The sequence below is a fragment of the Octopus sinensis genome, linkage group LG24, assembly GCF_006345805.1.
Source record: "Octopus sinensis linkage group LG24, ASM634580v1, whole genome shotgun sequence".
Taxonomy (NCBI): domain Eukaryota; kingdom Metazoa; phylum Mollusca; class Cephalopoda; order Octopoda; family Octopodidae; genus Octopus; species Octopus sinensis.
In genome coordinates, this window is record NC_043020.1 from 28,422,452 (window position 1) to 28,442,776 (window position 20,325).

A 20,325-nucleotide genomic window follows, 5' to 3' on the forward strand; every position below is an offset into this window, starting at 1 on the left:
CAAATTGTTCTTCATTTCTTGCAGAAACATCTTTCTTAGACTGCAAAATATTACCATTTATCTAATTTAGAGGGAAGACTAGCTATCCATCCATCCAAAAAAGGAAGGAAAGCAAAATATTTCTCCCATATTTTAGGCAGAGCGAACTGCTATTTGTCAATTTGAGAACCACTCTGGTAATTATTAAATAAGATTTTCTTAGAAGAAAGGAAGAATTTTAAAAAATTAAATAAAATTAAAAAGTTACAGCAGCTTTGTTTTACATCATTCTGTTTTTTTGGTTTCTTAAATCTAAACAAAATTCTTCCCTTGACAAATCAAACCTTAAATTAAAGCAAACCAAATCGATAAAATAGTCCTTCCTGTGTTGTAACCATATCAAGATAATTACCTCCCATCCCACCCCATAAGACAACTACCCCCAACGACAACAACCCCCTAGGACAATAACCCCATCTCTAATATATTAAGAAGTTTTAAATCATCTGTTGTCCTCAGGAGTAACTGCCCATGGGGGAAGCTGTTATTGTCCATGGGTGGGGTAAAAGACTCCCTGTAACAGCTTTTTTCTTTATAAATAACAATGTTGAAAACATTTCCAGGTCTGGGGTCATTATGGGTCTTAGGGCAATTCTTGAGAAATTTTTCCAAATCTTATAACAACCATTTTCTTTTTTAAATTTCATTTTATACTTTTTTATTGAGCTGTATTTTCTCAACAAATACCATGTTACTTGCAGAAAAATTCAATTTTATCTGTACAAAATCCAAAGAATTAGCAAAATTTATAAATAAAATTGACCTTTTTCACTCCACTTAACCTCGCCCTCCGTTTCTCTCTCTCTCTCTCTCTCGCTCGCATTCTCTCTCTCTTTCTCTCTCACTGTGTTACCTTACACAGTCTCACACACTTTACAACAAAATCAACTGGGAAACAGATTAAAATTCAGATATTTTAAAATCAGTTCAAGGCCGGAACCGGTAACGTGTGTCCTCAGTTGAGCTGTACAAGTTCTTGCTTAACACTGAAGCTTGGATCAAATGCCGAGCTTGACCCTCCAGTAGAATTCTCATCAACAACATCTGAGTTATCAACAACATCAACAGGAGGGGGCCCTGGAGATGATGTTTCGTAGACATTTGAGCCAATTTTGTTGTAAAGGTTCATATCAACTCGCAGATACTGCAACATCTGCTTGTTCTTCTCATCAAGCTCTAAAGGATGCTTACGTTTAAAGCGCCAGTACACTTTTTTGTTTGATGGATGCTTAATTCTTTCAGCAGCACCGACGCCAAACTCTGAGACCTTTTTAAAGAACAACACCGACACCCAGACAGGGTGTCGGTTATTGGTGGCTTGTTGTTTCACGGGTGGCGCGATGGACTTTTGAGCAGCTGTCGTAGCCGACACACCCGTTCCATCATCATAACACTCAAGCAAGCGCTTCATTCGTTTGCCGTGATTAGTGATAAAGGATGCCTTGTCCATAGTGTAAAATTCTGGAATAAAAGGGATCTCATAATCATCATCAGCAAGGACTACTTGAGGCTGGTCCCATTCTTTGGGTAAACTATTAATGGGTGGCAAAGGTAAGTTCTGAGTGCTGGGAGACGTTTGTATGCCGGACGGGAGAACACCAAGGGCTGTAGATTGAGCAGGAGTAGGGGGGATAGAAAGGACGGCAGATGAGTTGTGGGTATTTTGTTGTTGCTGTTGTTGTTGAGATGCTGCTGCAACTTGCTGGTTAGACTGTTGCTGAGCTTGCTGTTGGACTTGCTGTTGCTGCTGCTGTGAAACAACAGCGGCTGCTGCAGCTGCCTGCGATGCGGAGTGTGCAGCTTGTGCACAGTACTGTTGTTGTTGTTGCAAGGCAGCTGCAGCAGCGGAAACATTGACAGAAGGCTGAAGACCAAGAGACATTCCAGACACCAACATCAATGCAAGTTTTTGCTCCATGAAATATTTGCTTAGTTCAATGGCTTTGTGTAGAGTTTCACTGTCGATAACCAAATCCCATTCATAAATAGCTGGATTTGTAGCCTGCATCGTAAACTCGCAAGCGTTCATTAAGGCCTTCAGCACACCTGCCATACGTACAATCTGACCAAGAGACTTCTCAATGGCGCTTCGACGACGTTCATCGTGATCCAGTTGACTAACCATGCTTGCCCACTCTTCGTCGTGCACACGGCACAGATCTTTCCAGGCTTCTGTCGAGAAAACATATTCTCGGTTTTGTTGATGATATGTATGAAGTGTTTGAAAAATAGTTTTCATAGGAGGTGTGTCGGTAGTGAGAGGAATCGAATTCCAGATGGTTGAAAAGTTGGGATTGTGAGGGCAAGCTACTAAATAGCGACTACTAAGCCAGGTTTGACCGTTGAGAAATAAATCCACGACATATTTTGGGTGACCCATACCTGTGTGATTAAAGCAGGTAGAATCTAAAGTTGTCATTTCACCATTCTCTACGTGAAACATTGGACCGCCATCATAGAGAACCAAGAGTTGATCGGGTCCTTTAGAATTTTCTTGGTCTAGTTCTAGCATTTTGTGTAACTGATGGAGGTCTTCAGCAAAACACAGAATTTGTCCACTGTTCTTTCGAAGTACATGAGATAAATCTTCGTGAGTCATTGGCCCAGCAATTAATTTTTGAGGTCCGGGGCCACTGTGAGGTGGAGCGCCAGGGGAAGTAGGACGTGATAAATGCCATTGCTTTTCGAGTTCTCTCTGGATTTCTAAAAGTGGTGTCATAAGTTGGCGGAGGGCAGCAGATTTCCGTGTGCCTGGGTAGGCACCAATCATTGTCCAAACTACAGGTGGTTCCTGCCATAGTTGATTCACTTTTATTTTTGTCTTTCTGCCCATCAGAGCTGTAAAAAAAGAAAAAAAATTCTTTTAATATTTTTTTTTAATAACAAAAATCATTTAATTATCTCGTTACCAATATTTAAATAAGGTGATCACAAAATAGACAGCATTGGACAGATTATAATGGTATTAAGTTGCAATTCTTTACATTAAGTGTTTGAATCTGATAAGGTTGACTTATGATTCATCCTTGTGCTAGGCATGGCTTTGTGGTTAAGACTGCTTCTCAACCATGTGTTTTTGAGTTCAATTCTACTTTATGACACCTTGCACAAGTGTCCTCTATTAAAGCCTTGGGCTAGTCCAAGCTGTGTAAGTAGAGTTTGTAGATAGAAACTGAAAGAAGCTCATCATATTTGTGTATGTGTGTGTGTGTCTGTGTGTCCTTGTCTTGACATCCCATGACAGTCGTAAACAAGCCTCATCGTCATACAAATGGTGTCTTTTGTTTCCAATTTTCAATGAATTCATTTCTGGCCACAGAGAAAATGGAAACAAGTGTAGGTTAGTGACAGGAAGAGCATCCAGCCAGAGTTGAGGCAGGTCCAGTTTGACATCATTGGTTGTTTTTAGCTCGCATGCTTCTGAGTTCAATCCCACCATGTGGCACCTTGGGCATGTGTCTTCAGCTGTGGCTCCAAACCAACCAAATCTTGGAAGACAAAAACTGAAAGAAGCCTGCCTCGTGTGTGCATGTGTATGTGTGTGTATGAATATGTTTGTGTCTCCTTGTCTTGACATTGCGTGGTAGTTTGTAAATGAGTGTCACTGTCATACAAGCAGTGTCGTTCATTTCCAATATTCTGTGAAGACATATTTGGCCATGGGGGAAACATTACCATTACTTGGAAAAGAGGTAAGGGTTGGTGGCAGGAAGGGCATCCAGCCATAGAATATACACCCCAATAAACTCTGTCTGACCCATGCAAGCAGTATAAAGGGGACATTAAAATGATGACGATGATGATGATAATCCAAACTGAACATGAATTAGATATGAACACACACACCCACACACAGTCTAGAAAATTAGAATATTATGCCAAAAATGGTAAGTTGTCATCAAGTCAGAACATCAAAATTTCTTTGGCATTAAGTGCCCCCCCCCCCCAATATTTCATTGATGTCAGTTCACATTTGTGTGTTTATCTCAAAATATGAGAATGTACTGTTTCATAAAAAACATCATCATAAGCACAGCTATGGCTGTGTGGTAGGAAGTTTGCTTCCCAACCACATGGTTCCGGGTTCAGTCTCACTGCGTGGCATCTAGGGCAAATGTCTGCTACTATAGAGCAGAGCCAACCAAAGCCTTAGTGAGTGGATTTGGTAGAAGGAAGCTGGAAGAAGCCCATCGTCTATATCTATATCTATCTACCTATCTGTGTGAGTGTGTGTGTGTGACATGTTTGACACCACCACTGCTTAACAACCAGTGTTGGTGTGTTTAAATCCCTGTAACTTAGCAGTTGAGCAAACGAGACTGATAGAATAAGTACCAGGCTTTAAAAAACGGTTTTTGTGTTCCTTAAATGGCTAATAAACACCTTCCACGCTGCAATTGTTTTCGTTCTAGCACACAATCTCAGATCAGGTCACTTGCTAAGCATGTACATCTCCATAATATATATATATATATATATATATATATATATGCCAGTGGTGTATAACTGGCCCACTTATGAGTACCCTTCATTCATTGGACAATAAACTTTGTTTGTGAAGACCTATTGAGGCAAGTGAAATCAAAATTACTGACGTGACCAATAACAGCTCCGCCTGATTGGCACTTGTGCCAGTGGAACGTTAAGTGCACCATCTGAGAGTGATCATTGCCAGGGTCATTAACTGGCTCTCGTGCCAGTGGCATGTAAAAAGCACTATTCGAGCATGATCATTGCCAGCGTCACCTTACTGGCACATGTGCCGGTGGCATGTGAAAAACAACATTCGAGTGTGGTCATTGTCAGTGCCGCCAGACTGGGTCCCGTGCAGGTGGCATGTAAAAAACACCTATTGAGCATGGTCGTTGCCAGTGCTGGTGGCACGTAAAAGCACCCACTACACTCTTGGAGTGGTTGGCGTTAGGAAGGGCATCCAGCTGTAGAAACTTTGCCAGATTAGATTGGAGTCTGGTGCAACCTTCTGGCTCACCAGTCCTCAGTCAAACCGTCCAACCCATGCCAGCATGGAAAGCGGATATTAAACGACGATGATATATATATATATATATATATATATATTAAAATACTCTTTATACTTAATATAAATATATATATACGCACACGTTTTATAGACACTGATTGTTGTCTAATTTGTGTCATATGTCATAAAACTTGTAAGACAATGTCTGGACTTAAAAGACATATGCTAGTTTCCAAAAACATTCCTTTAGAATCAGATTCCAAAGGGCAAAGATGTAGAAAAAACTTGAATGATATCCCTGTTACTTGTGTTTTAAACCCTGTCAGTCAGCAGCTGGTCTTAAAAGTCATCTGTGGGCTCATCAACAGAGGGATTGTGATGGGGTGTGGTGTGTGTGTGTGTTGATAGGACGGCTATCATAAATGGCACCCATGTCAGTGACATGTAAAAGCACCCACTACACTTTCAGAGTGGTTGACGCTAGGAAGGGCATCCATCCATAGAAAAACATTCCAAATCAAACTGGAGTCTGGTGCAGCCTTTCAGCTTGCCAGCCCTGGTCAAACCGTCCAACCTATGGACAACAGGCGTTAAATGATGATGATAAGAATGATGACGATACACTCAGCAGGATTCCTCCAGTTTCTGTCAAAGAAATCCACTTACAAGGTTTTGGCCAGCCCAGGGTTATAGAAGACATTTACCCATTCAGTTAGACTCAACATAAAACCATAGGATAACTTTGTCTTACTCTGTTAGAGGTGTATATCAATAACGGCATTTTGGACAACGACCAGATCACAAGACTTAACCAGAACTAAAGCGCCACCGTTTCCAGCAAGAACAAATTATTTTATTTATAGGTGCAGCCACGGCTGATTGGTATGTAGTTTGCTTCCCCATCACATGGTTCTGGTTTCAGTTCCACTACAAGACACCTTGGGCAAGTGTCTTCTAATCATAGACTCAAGTCAACTGAAGCCTTGCGAGTGGATTTGGTAGACAGAAACTGAATGAAGCCCCTGGTGTGTGCGTGTGTTTGTCCTCCTCCACCACCACCACCACCACTTGAGGATGGGTGTTGGTTTGTTTCCATTCGCATAACTTAGCAATTAGGCAAAAGAGACCAACAGGCTTTAAAATAGAACAATAAGTCCTGGCATCAATTCATTCAACTAAAAATTCTTCACGGCAGTGCCCCAGCATGGCCACAGTCTAATAACTGGAGCAAGTAACAGATAAAAGATTATAAGAGTTATATAAAAAAAACTATTATCTGAAGGATTACCTCTCTGATGTAATCAGACAATGATGTTGTAATTTTGATTGAGATAAGCAGAATTCATATACTCTTTACTCTTTTACTTGTTTCAGTCATTTGACTGCGGCCATGCTGGAGCACTGCCTTTAATCGAGCAACTCGACCCCGGGACTTATTCTTTGTAAGCCCAGTAATTATTCTATCGGTCTCTTTTGCCAAACCACTAAGTGACGGGGACGTAAACACACCAGCATCGGTTGTCACGCAATGCTAGGGAGACAGACACAGACACACAAACATATATATATATACATATATATGACGGGCTTCTTTCAGTTTCCGTCTACCAAATCCACTCACAAGGCTTTGGTCGGCCCGAGGCTATAGTAGAAGACACTTGCCCAAGGTGCCACGCAGTGGGACTGAACCCGGAACCATGTGGTTGGTTAGCAAGCTACTTACCACACAGCCACTCCTGCGCCTATATATTTGTCTGTTGATAACCATTTTAATTCTACAGGACTTCCATTGCTATTTGGAGTCGTGGTACTCCGTCGGTTACGACGATGAGGGTTCCAGTTGATCCAATCAACGGAACAGCCTGCTCATGAAATTAAAGTGCAAGTGACTGAGCACTCCACAGACACGTGTACCCTTAACGGAGTTCTCGGGTAGATTCAGTGGATATTTATTTCGAATAACTGTTTTTCGAATAATTGTTTTTGAACAATTTTCACAATGCGATCAATTTGATGGAACAGGTAAGCTAATGCACAACACAAACATTTGACCACAGGTAAACAAATCAGTGCAGTTTGTTCAGCCAACAAAATGCTGACCCCATCGTCTGCCATTTATGACAAGACAGTCCACCATATATATATATATATATATATGTGCAGAAGAGTCCAGAAGCTAGCTACCCGCATGGTTCTTGGTCTCAAGCATTTGTCTTATGAAGAAAGGCTGAAGACGCTCGACCTTTATTCTCTAGAAAAACGACGACGCCATGGTGATCTCATTCTTGCTCACAACATCATAAGCGAAAAATGTAACCTCTCAAAAGAGCTGTTCTTCACTCCTGCTCCAGAGCGTCGGCTGCGGGGTCACTCCGAAAAGCTCTATCTGCGATGATTTCATCTCAATTGAAGGAGAGGGGCTTTCTCCGTCCGGGTTGCAGATCCATGGAATAAGCTGCCGGACAAGATAGTGAAGATGCTGACGACCGCTCGGTTCAAAGTCTCTCTTGACCAGAAATGGCCTGAACTCTTTGCATGAACACCCTCCCTGTCCCTCTACATGGCCTTGCTTTTTGCTTTTTGAGCCAAAAAATTAACTTATATATATATATATATCATTTATCTTTGCTTCACTCATTGAACTGTGGCCATGCTGGGGCACCAACACATTGATTCCAGTATTTATTCTTTAAGTCTGATACTTATTCCATCAGTCTCTTTTACCAAACCGGCAAGTTACAGGAATGTAAACAAAACAATACTAGTTGTCAAGTGTTAGTGGGGGGCAACCACAGACACACGCACGCGCATATATATATATATATAGTGGGCTTCTTTCAGTTTCCATCTACCAAATCCACTCACAAAGCTTTGGTCTCCTTGGGCTTGTAATAGAAGACGCTTGCCCAAGATGCCATGTAATGGGACTGAACCTAAGACCATGTGGTCAGGAAGCCAGCTTCTTACAACACAGCCATGCCTGTGCCTGTGTGTGTGTGTGTGTGTGTGTGCATCCACACTGTATTAAAGCTGAAAAAAAATCTTCACAGACCGTTACTCCATTTCACATTACTCTCCATCAGACAATTGTGATCACAAGTGTCCGATGAACGGTAATGTGAAATTCTGAGAAACAGTTTGTGAAGATATTTTTCAACCTTAATAAACAGCATGTTACTCTGCCTTCAGTATATTTGTACTATTTCCTCCACCTTGTTTTGCATTTATGAGCTTACTTATGTGTGTGTGTGCATCATCATCATTTAACGTCCGTGCATATATATATATGTATGTATGTGTGTGTGTGTGTGTGTGGAGGCGCAATGGCCCAGTGGTTAGGGCAGCGAACTCGCGGTCATAGGATTGCGGTTTTGATTCCCAGACCGGGCGTTGTGAGTGTTTATTGAGCGAAAACACCTAAGAAGCTCCACGAGGCTCCGGCAGGGGGTGATGATCCCTGCTTTACTCTTTCACCCACTCTTCTTCTGTTGGCCTGCTCGCTTAGCCAGCAGGGTGGCATCATTCGAAGGCTAAAACAATACGAACGCATTGTGACCAGCGATATGTAACTACATCTGATGGACTGGTCGGTCACGTGATCACGTGAGATATATATATATATATATATATAAAATAAATAATAAATAAATATAAGAGAGTGGTCACTATATGGCTCACTCTAGCACCAGTTAATCCAAAAGGTTTCAACCACAAAAATACATGTTTCCCATGAAAGTCAGTACGATTGTTAGCTCACACGGACAGGGCAAATAAAAAATAACAAAAATACAGATTATTTTGGGACAATTGTTTCGCTATTAATGAATTAAATGTAATTTTACTTACAAAAAAATCCACTTGTAGCTCGTCAGCCAAAACTATCTGGATGAAATCCACTCAATCAATCAATTTATCGTTATGGTAAAATCTGGTGTGTGATTGAGTGGATTTCATCCAGATAGTTTTGGCTGACGAGCTACAAGTGGATTTTTTTGTAAGTAAAATTACATTTAATTCATTAATAGCGAAACAATTGTCCCAAAATAATCTGTATTTTTGTTATTTTTTATTTGCCCTGTCCGTGTGAGCTAACAATCGTACTGACTTTCATGGGAAACATGTATTTTTGTGGTTGAAACCTTTTGGATTAACTGGTGCTAGAGTGAGCCATATAGTGACCACTCTCTTATATTTATTTTGTAAAAATATTATAATATATTATAAAATATTATAATAATCCAGGTTTCTCGGAGCACTAGGCCACTTGGTGTTGAATAGATATACTATTAAATTAGTATCTAATTCTCTCACCCTTATTAATTAATTATATATATATATATATATATATCATCATTATTATCATCGTCATTTAGCATCCGTTGTCCATTCTGGCATGGATTGGATGGTTTGACCGGGGCTGGCAAGATGGTTCAACATGGTTTCTAAGGCTGGATGCCCTTCCTAATACCAACCACACCAAGAGTGCAATGAGTGCTTTTACATGTGACACCAGTATCTGCCACAGATGGTCCTGCTCGAACTGTAGATAAGATGCAGGTAGAAGCTCCATAAGATGTACCCAGTGTAAGCTATGGACACAAAAGAGGTGCAGTAATATCAAAGAAGGCTAACTGGGAAGATAGTTTTTGTATGTGGCAGATGCTCTGGAGAAATAAACACTGAAAATGTGCAGAGAACAGCTTCTGCCACATTCCAGGGAGAAAAACTATAAGTAGTTTCCATTACCTAGGTGACCAAGTCAGTAGTGGGGGAGGATGCTCTGAAAATGTAGCTGCTAGAATAAGAATAGCCTGGGCAAAGTTCAGAGAGCTCCTACCTCTGCTGGTGACAAAGGGCCTCTCGCTCAGAGTAAAAGGTAGACTGTATGACGTATGTGTACAAACAACCATGCTACATGGAAGTGAAACATGGGCCGTGACTGCTGAGGACATGCGTAAGCTTGCAAAGAATGAAGCCAGTATGCTCCGCTGGATGTGTAATGTCAGTGTGCATACAGGACAGAGCATAAGTGCCTTGAGAGAAAAGTTGGAACTAAGAAGCATCAGAAGTGATGTGCAAGAGAGACGTTTGCGCTGGTATGGTCATGTGTTGCGAATGGATGAGGACAGCTGTGTGAAAAAGTGTTACACCTTAGCAGTTGAGGGAACCTGCGGAAGAGGCAGACCCAGGAAGACCTGGGATGTGGTGGTAAAGCATGACCTTCGAACATTGGGCGTCACCGAGACGATGACTAGTGACCGAGACCTTTGGAGATATGCTGTGCTTGAGACCACGGCTGTATAACCAGCTAACTTAGGAGTAACCTTCATTCATTGGACAATGAACTTTGTTTGTGAAGACCTGTTGAGGCAAGTGAAATCAAAATCGACAGAAGCTATCAACAATCGCTAAGGATCCTTGTCTTTGGAGGACAGAACAGGAAGGGACACTGGACAGAGGTAGCAAGAGTGTATAAAAAGAAAGCAAGATGGGGGGGGGGGGTAAAATATGAATTGGATAGAATGAGTGGGGAAGAGAGAAGATGATGGCCCAGAGACTGGATAGGATGTAAGTAATAAAATAAAGGGTGAAAGTAGTAAATTAAGGGAGAGTTAATCAATGATATATGAGTTGAGGATTAGAAGAACATGATAATGAAGGGGGTAGATGGGGGGGGGGGTCAAGTGAAGTGGTTTTGGAGAGTAAAGATCACTAGAATCACAGAAAAAGATGATTTATAAAGTATGTTGTTCTGCCTTCATTTGGATTAGCAGATAACTGAAGTTGGCAAGTGAGAGAGGGGTCAGTTATAAAGAATAAGGAGAATGAGGGAAGATTAGACGAGGAAATTTGGTTAGGGGCCTAATTGTATATACAGACATTCTGTTTCCAGGACCTCAGCTACACCATAATGGCTGAGTCTTCTCAAACACCACATATCACCAAATATTCTAGTCATTTGTTGTCCCCACTTGGTAGGATTCAAACTCCTGTGATCAGCCCTCACCCCTTGATCACAAGACTCTCCTCCACAAGTTCCCCTCATGAATCAGTCATTTGGTTTCACACCACCAGTTGGTCCTTCTGTACTTTTCGTCGAGTCCATTTAGTTGACAGCATTCAGGCCAGGTCTCTGGCATAAGGATACCTTTCTGCATCCCTCCCATGAATTGCAGAGGCCCTGTAAAGGGTCCTAGGTGCTGCCTTATCCTCCTGACTAAAAAAATTAAGATAATTCACTTATTAGGCATTGTTCAGCCAAGGGCTAATGTAGCAGACACTTGGCCAGTGTACGACAAAGTGAAACTGAACTCAAAAGCATTTGGTTGCTAAACAAACTCCTTAACTACATGACCCAGTCTGTGCCTATGGTGTACACACACAATATAGATACATGCATACACACACACACACACACACATATATATATATATATATATATACATACCCATATATAAATATATACTCTAGTGGTCATACCAAAATAGAATTTCTTAAATACTCAACTGGTTCGTTTGAAGTAAATGACAGCTTACGTTACCTAGGCAACATAATTAGCAGAGGAAATGGTTATTCAGGAAGTAAAGCAGCCAGGGTAAGATTGGATTGGAAAAAGTTTGGAGAGTTGGTGTCTGTGTGGGCAGCAAAGGTTCTCCCCCTCAGAGTGAAGGACGGATTGTATGACATTTGTGTGAGAACTGTGATGCAGTTTGATAGTGAAACAAGGGCCTTGGATGCAAAATAAGTTGTGAATGTTAGAAAGAAATGTGTAATGTAAGGTGGCGAGCTGGCAGAAACGTTAGCACGCTAGGTGAAATGCTTAGCAGTATTTCGTCTGCCACTACGTTCTGAGTTCAAATTCCGCTGAGGTCGACTTTGCCTTTTATCCTTTCGGGGTCAATAAATTAAGTACCGGTTACGCACTGGAGTCGATATAATCGATTTAATCTGTTTGTCTGTCCTTGTTTGTCCCCTCTATGTTTAGCCCCTTGTGGGCAATAAAGATATAAGAAATGTGTAATGTTAATGTGCATAAATTAGGTGCAGGAGTGGCTGTGTGGTAAGTAGCTTGCTTACCAACCACATGGTCCCGGGTTCAGTCCCTCTGCGTGGCATCTTGGGCAAGTGTCTTCTACTATAGCCTCGGGCCGACCAATGCCTTGTGAGTGGATTTGGTAGACGGAAACTGAAAGAATCCTGTCGTATATATGTGTATATATATATATGTGTCTTTGTGTGTCTGTCCTCCTAGCATTGCTTGACAACTGATGCTGGTGTGTTTATGTCCCCGTCACTTAGCGGTTCGGCAAAAGAGACCGATAGAATAAGTACTGGGATTACAAAGAATAAGCCCCGAAGTCGATTTGCTCGACTAAAGGCGGTGCTCCAGCATGGCCGCAGTCAAATGACTGAAACAAGTAAAAGTAAAGTAAGTAAAATGCCAGGGTAAAGATGAGCCGAGAGAAAAACTGGGAATAAGAGGAATCGGGTATCGCATGCAAGAGAGACGGTTGCGCTGGTTTGGGCCTGTAATGAGAATGGAGAATGAAGTCTGGAAAAATCCAAATTAACAGAACTTGTGGAGGACGGCTTGGCTCTCTGTCGGTTATGACGACGAGGGTTCCAGTTGATTCCATCAACGGAACAGCTTGCTTGTGAAATTAACGTGCAAGTGGTTGAGTACTCCACAGACACTTGTACCCTTAACGTGGTTCTCAGGGAGATTCAGTGTGACCCAGAATGGGACAGGGCTGGCCCCCTTTGTATTACTGGTACGACTCATTTTTGCCAGGTGAGTGAACTGGAGCAACAAGAAATAAAGTGTTTTGCTTAAGGACGCAACATGCCACCAGGAATTGAACTCATGACCTTACGATTGTGAGCCGAATACCCTAACCACCAAGCCATGTAACTTCACTGGTGGACGAAGGAAACCAAGGAAGACTTGTGATAAAGTGAAGGTTGATCTGAAGATGCTGGATTTCATGGAGGTGGCAAAGAACCATACTAACTAGAGATGTGCACTCCCGCAGCATCTTGGCTCCCTTCAGTGAAATGTAGCCTGACATGAGGGGAACGCTTTACAGGCTGAGGGACTTTGTATCCTACCAAGCATATGTTGTACATCTCGCTGCCTCACATCATCCTAAACCCTTTCATCCACTTCCCCACCTTGTTGCTCACTTCCCACCACCTTCATACTTCTACTGAACCTATGTAGTGGAGACCCTCACCGCTTCATTAGACACATAAATAAAAAAGAGACTCCATTGTTCCACCTCATCCCTCTCACTTCCTTACCCATCACTGAACCTTTATACCAGAGACTGCAGCTATCCACCCTCATCCCTTCACTACGCTGAAGTATAAGGGACTACACTGGTCAGTCTGTATCCCTTCACTGGCCCAATGTATAAGAGAGTACAACAGTCCATCCTCATGCCTCTATAATTCCGTCTCTCTATTGCATCTCTGCATCTCCTCACCTTCTTCACCCTCCTTTACTACCAGCTATCACATTTTGACCACCCCTGGGGCCACTTCTGTTTTCACCCTTTCTAACTGATTCTGCTCTAAATAACATTTTGCCACTGACGACTGTACTGATTTGGTCATGTGAGGCAGATGGATGCCGATAGTGCCATAAAGAAGTGCCGATCTCTCAAGGCAAATGGAACACATGGAAGGAGATTGAGGAAGGCATAGGATGAAGTACTTAGGGACGAACTCAGAACACTGAACCTTTCAGGCGAGAAGACAAAGCACCGAGATGTCTGGTGCCTTGCTGTACTCAAGAAGACCCTGTCTTCCACAGCAGAAGTGTTAAGGCTGGTCACCCTGGGAGAGGGAATTGGCCTGCAAGAGTCATGTGTCAGTACCCAGAACAATCTGTAAAGTGGTTGGCGTTAGGAAGGGCATCCAGCCGTAGAAACCATGCCAAATCAGTCTAGAACATGGTGTAGCTCTCCAGCTTGCCAGCTCTGGTCAAACCGTCCAACCCATGCCAGCATGGACAACGGACGTTAAATGATGATGATGGTGATGATCATCTTCATCATACCACTTTTCCTCATTCAGGTCCTTTTCATGTCATAGCTCCCTACCCTAAATCCCTTCCTGGGCCACATGAGCAACCATACATGCCTAAGGTTATTGAGTTAGCACTGACTTGCTTTCTTCACTCGCTTCTGACATCCTTGTCGGCATTGCTTCCACCCACGCCTTATTTCCCCTCCATGGTCTACATACCTAAGCTCTGAATACTCTCTACATTATCCTGTGACCCAGACAACCCCTGCCTTGTATTGGTGTCACGACACAAAACCGAGAACTCACACACCCTCAAAGAGAGACACTCTCCAGTGCCGGGTACAACAAAATGCACCCAGTACCCTTTGTAAAGCGGTTTGTAGAACAGAAGATAACATGGACTTCTGAGGCCGCTTTAATCAACCTTTGTAGTGCTGGTAACTTGAGAAAATGCACCCAGTACACTCTGTAAATTGGCGGGCGATAGGAAGGGCATCCAACCATAGCAATCAAGACAAAATCAAATGACACATAACGACCATCAGTCCATGGTGGTCGCAGTTCCCAACAAGACATGGTTCGACAGTGACAACCCACACCAGCATGGAAAGCAGACAAAAATAATGACGCTATGAACACACACACACACACACATATATATATATATATATATATATATATATATGTAAATATACATATGTATAGGTGTACATTTAAACGCATACACATATTACGTGTAATATACAAATACACACACACACACACCCTGATATCAATCGCTACCGAGAAATAAATCAAGAATTTATCTAGTAATTTAATATACTCCTATTCGTCTTCTAATACATGCCACTGGCCACTATGGCGTGTGTTATATGTATGCACGTATATACAAACATACATACATACACACATACACGCACTGGCTAAGGCGAGACTGAAAAACGGGAGCATGCTAATAATTTAATGTCAATTATGTACGTCAAATTACATCTAGACACATTATTATATATATATATATATATATATATATATATATATATGCATACATTATACATACACCTACAATATATATATATATATATTATCCTTTAAGTTCGTTAATGGGAACGTTTTTGAATACGCATATAGAAACCCCTATTTTAAAATGCCGGCTTACAGCCCAGCATTAAAATATTTATAAATTCTGTCCAAAGATTATTATTGTTATCATTATTATTATTATTATTACCATGTACATATATATACACAATATATTTATATAAATATACATACATTATATATATACATACATATATATATACACATACATACAATATATATATATATACATACATACAATATATATATATATACATACATACAATATATATATATATACATACAATATATATATACATACATACAATATATATAACATACATACAATATATATATATATACATACAATATATATATACATACATACAATATATATATACATACATACAATATATATATATATATACATACATACAATATATATATATACATACATACAATATATATATATACATACATACAATATATATATAACATACAATATATATATATACTACAATATATATTACATAATACAATATATATAACATACATTACCCATACATTATATAAATATATATATATAACACCAATATATATATATATATATATATATATATATATATATATATATATATATATATACACACACACACACAATATATAAATGCATATATACACGCATACACACACAGACATATATTCTTCAATACATTTCAGCCTCATGTCTGTGGCCGCCAATACATTTCCATCGCTTCCGACTCCCGATGGCCGTTTCAAAACGTGGAATCAACGTTATTTTCCCGATTTCCTGTTATTTATTATGTAATATTATTAAGACAAATAGATCAAAGTATCTTATTGTTCATACATTTATAAACCGTCAGTGGAACTACGCCAGTCGAAAAGAAGACTATCTGATTCACTCGTAGATAAACGACGGAACATCACATTATGGTTAATATATATACACATACATAGAAATGTTTGTGTATATATATATATATATATAGAATACGAGGGGTTTAGTTCAGTTGTCCTTTTTTTCCTTATATATATGTATATATATATATATATATATATATATTACATACATATAGATATATCTACACATATATATATATGTAGATATATATATATAAACGCACACGTATGTATATATATATATATATACACACACATATAAATATATACATACATATATCTACATACATATATATATATATATATATCATATATATATATACATATATATATCTACATATATATATATACATATATACATATATCTACATATATATATACATATATCTACATATATATATATACATATATCTACATATATATATATACATTATATATATATATATATATACATATCTACATATATATATATATTATATATACATATATATAATATATATATATATACATTATATATATATATATACATATATATATATATATATATACATATATATATATATATACATATATATATATATATACATATCTACATATATATATAGATATATCTACATATATATAGATATATCTACATATATATAGATATATCTACATATATATATATATATAATATATATATATATATATATATATATATATCTACACATATATATATGTATATATATAAACGCGCGCGCACACACATATTAGATATGACGCAAATGAACATTGTAAATGTTTACCCACAAATAATTATTTCCTTTTTAATTAAAAATTTAAATAACTACTTATTTCAAATTAATTATGAAGAAATCGTCAAAAAGGTCGATCGTTCAAATCGCGAGATTGAACGAATTCCAAATATTACGCAAATAAAAATGTGGAGCCTTTTCTGATAGACTTAAATATGTATCGATATTTTCCAAGTAGAAGGGGAAAAAAAATCAAATATAATTCTATTCACATCTGTGATCGGATTCGATCCAAGCATTTGGTCCTAACGAGAAGGGGTTTATTTTGTCGGTTACAGAATTATCTAGATTTGAATCTGGTAGTAAAACTTATTCGCGCTGTCCATTGAGGTTTCACCAAGCAGACTCTGTGGTCAAAGGCGTCCCAGCTGTGACCATTCCGTCAATGTTTTCAAGCCAGTGCACCCAGGAGGACCATGTGATCTGTCTTGTGTTCTTGAACGTTTCAAGACAGTGGAGCGTGAAATTTAAGGAAATTCAGCTAAATTTTGCATTAGATCGAACGACCGTCTTCGATAAATTTATTCAGAAGAATTTAATTGGCAAATGGTGAAGCAGTATTTCAAACCAAACGTTTCCATTTTCTTTTTATTAGTATTTATTGAAGACGGCGGGCAATGAAATGGATGAAAGGTACTACTCGAGAACAGTGGTCCCGGTGCGCGCACTCGCGCTAGCTAGTCATGACTAGTCGATCCTTACTTTGTGTTTTTGTTATTTACTTTGTTTAAAATTTTTTAATTTCTGTTTTTGTGTTTTATTTACTTTGTTTAACAAAAATTATTTACTTTGTTTAAAAAATTTATTTATTTTGTGTTTTATTTACTTCGCTGGGCAGTCGTAAGGATCGACTAGTCACGACTAGCTAGCGCGGATAAGCGACTAGGCGAGTGCGCGCACCGGGACCACTGTTCTCTAGTAGAACCTGGATGGAAATTTCGCTACTACGAACGAACCATGAATTTATTTAGTGAGACAAGGCCGAATAACGAAGGTGATGGACGAAAAAAAAATGTCTGAAAACAAGAGAATGGCGGCGGTGACGTCACAGGAAATAGGTGTAACCGGAAATGGAAAGAAACTAATTGAGTTTTGGGTTGGCAAGTTGACGGTCTTTCATAAATAATTGGTTAAAATCGAGAAATAGAGAAGAACGGTCGATGGCAAAACATGTCGTCGTCACACGGCAACAAATTTGGGGGACAACTAGAGATAGTCGACATAAAACCAGCTCTGGTACCACATTGATTATTATTTTAATATATCGGCACCGGAAGAAAAGAAGAGGTAAAGCTGGAGACGTAGAAGAGGAGCGTGGCTTTTAGGGAGAGACGAGGTACCTCAAGGTACCCCGCTCAAGCCCGCCACTTCAGATTGTCACCCATGAAACATGTATAGCTATATCTGTGTGTATATATACATTTATATGTATAGCTATATATATGTGTGTGTGTATATATATACATTTGGCGCATTTATATGTATAGCTATATCTATGTGTGTATATATATATACATTTATATGTATAGTTCTATGTGTGTGGATATATACATTTATATGTGTACGTGGGAAGAGATCGTTTTGAATAATATATTTCGGTTCATAATAAAACTATTTATAAGATGCTGCTAAAGCCGAAAGAATGCCGATTAAATTTGATGTTTTTTGATATTGTGTTTGGCTTAGTAATTTGTGATTTAAAAGAGTTATTTATTTTGATTCGAAATACATTTTAGAGAGGTGCATAGTGACAAATTTTGGCAAAATTTTACGATGTTAAAAGGGTTGTGGTGTGAATAGAACAAAAATTGGCACGAGTGAAAAGAGCAGTCACAAAGTGGGTGATCGAAATATGTGAATAAAATAATTATCAACAGATCCCCCATTTTACAACCGCGCGGTGTACATTTATTTACTTACCGGCTGTGCAAGAGAGCAAGGGAAGGAATATATATTCGGAAGGGCAGCCTATGGCATTAGCATGATTGGTGACTAGCCTCCGTATGTTGTAGCTACCGACCAAGGCCAGATCCAATAAAGGCACCATCTGGGCAGTCTTGTAACAATCTTGCCAGTTGAACTGGCGTGTGCCCGAGTCTTGCGACGGTGCCATGGTGCTCGTACCGCCTGGCCTGCCTTCGTCCATCTCTCACTTTTGCGCCAATCCTATTTTCCGAGCTACCGCGCACCTCCCCACTGCATAGATCCGATTTAAGAAACGGCTTGAAAATATTTACATTCCTTAGAGATCGCAATTTAATAATAGTTATCCAATTTACTATTATTTCTAATAATACTGCTTAATTATTATTTTTATATATGTATCAATAAAGGTGATAATTGTTCTTAATTAAGTGTAATGAGGGGCACTTTACATGGGAAACGAAATTGAAACATTTCAACGTCTTTAAACGAAAACCAAAATTATATGGTTAGATAAAATAAATATTGTAGATTGTCTTACATGAGAGAAAAGCTTTTACCATGTTAAATTACTACATAGCTATTTAAATATTGAAGATTAATAAATATATGTTAAACGATAAAATATATAAAATTCACGTAAGTACATAGATATAAATAAATTAACCCATTAGATTAATAAATTTGATAAATTTAATATGAAAAATGGCTTAATTTACTTTTAGACGGAAAATATTCAAAGAACAAAGTATTAAAAAAAGGATCTGGGTGCTTGTGTGCTTTAGCATATGCAGGAAAATATATAATATATATGTGTGTGTATATATATGTACATTTGTGTCAATGGGATTCAATTATGTTGACGAAAATGTGTAGTAATTAGCAAAGCTAGTTTACATAATTAAACACAAAAACACAATCTGGTAATAATAAATAAGTGTAAATGTGTGAGTATGGATTTAATTAATTCCGATCTCTCTTTTTTCCTTTCTTCTTTGTTTCTCTTTTTTCACCCCCTGTTAAAAATGTTTCGCTGCTAATACAGTAGTTATATAAATTTTTCTCCCCCACATTGTGACGGCGCCTTTAGACGAGCAAGAGAGAGGAAAAGCTCGAGCAACGAGGAGAAGCAACGGCCAGGCAGGTAGCTAGGTAGGTAAAAGCAAGGCAAGCAGACAGTTGGCAGCAATGTCCTTCCACCAAGGCTGGTTGGTTGGCAACTAACTTGAAAGTAGAATGACAGTAGCAGCCTGCCTAGGTAGTGGTAGTAGCTAACTTGGCACACTTTTTGTCCTTCTTTGCTTTTTTTCTTTTCCTTCCTTCTTCCATACAGTTGCTGCTGCCTAGTCAACTCACGATTCAGCCAAATATAGCAGCCTTAATAACACTTTAATACACTCTTTCTATTCTTCCTAATAATGGCTTCTTTGCTCTTTTCTCCTCAGATCTTCCGATATTTTCTAGTTTCTAATTCCTTCGTCGGTTTTTTTTTTAATTCAATTATTTTATTCATTTTTTTCAATATAATAAAATTTGGTCTTTTTTTTTAAATAACAT

At 38.9% G+C, this 20,325-nt stretch overlaps 1 protein-coding gene across 1 annotated transcript; it reads right to left on the reverse strand.

Annotated features, from left to right (window-relative positions):
- Positions 1-671: 671 nt before the first annotated feature.
- On the reverse strand, positions 672-20,203 carry LOC115223824. The gene is made up of 2 exons (XM_029794500.2): positions 18,766-20,203; positions 672-2,877 (listed from the first exon to the last, which is right to left on the reverse strand). The coding sequence occupies exons 1-2, from the start codon at positions 18,989-18,991 to the stop codon at positions 995-997; spliced, it is 2,109 nt and encodes a 702-aa protein (XP_029650360.1). The 5' UTR covers positions 18,992-20,203; the 3' UTR covers positions 672-994.
- Positions 20,204-20,325: the final 122 nt, after the last annotated feature.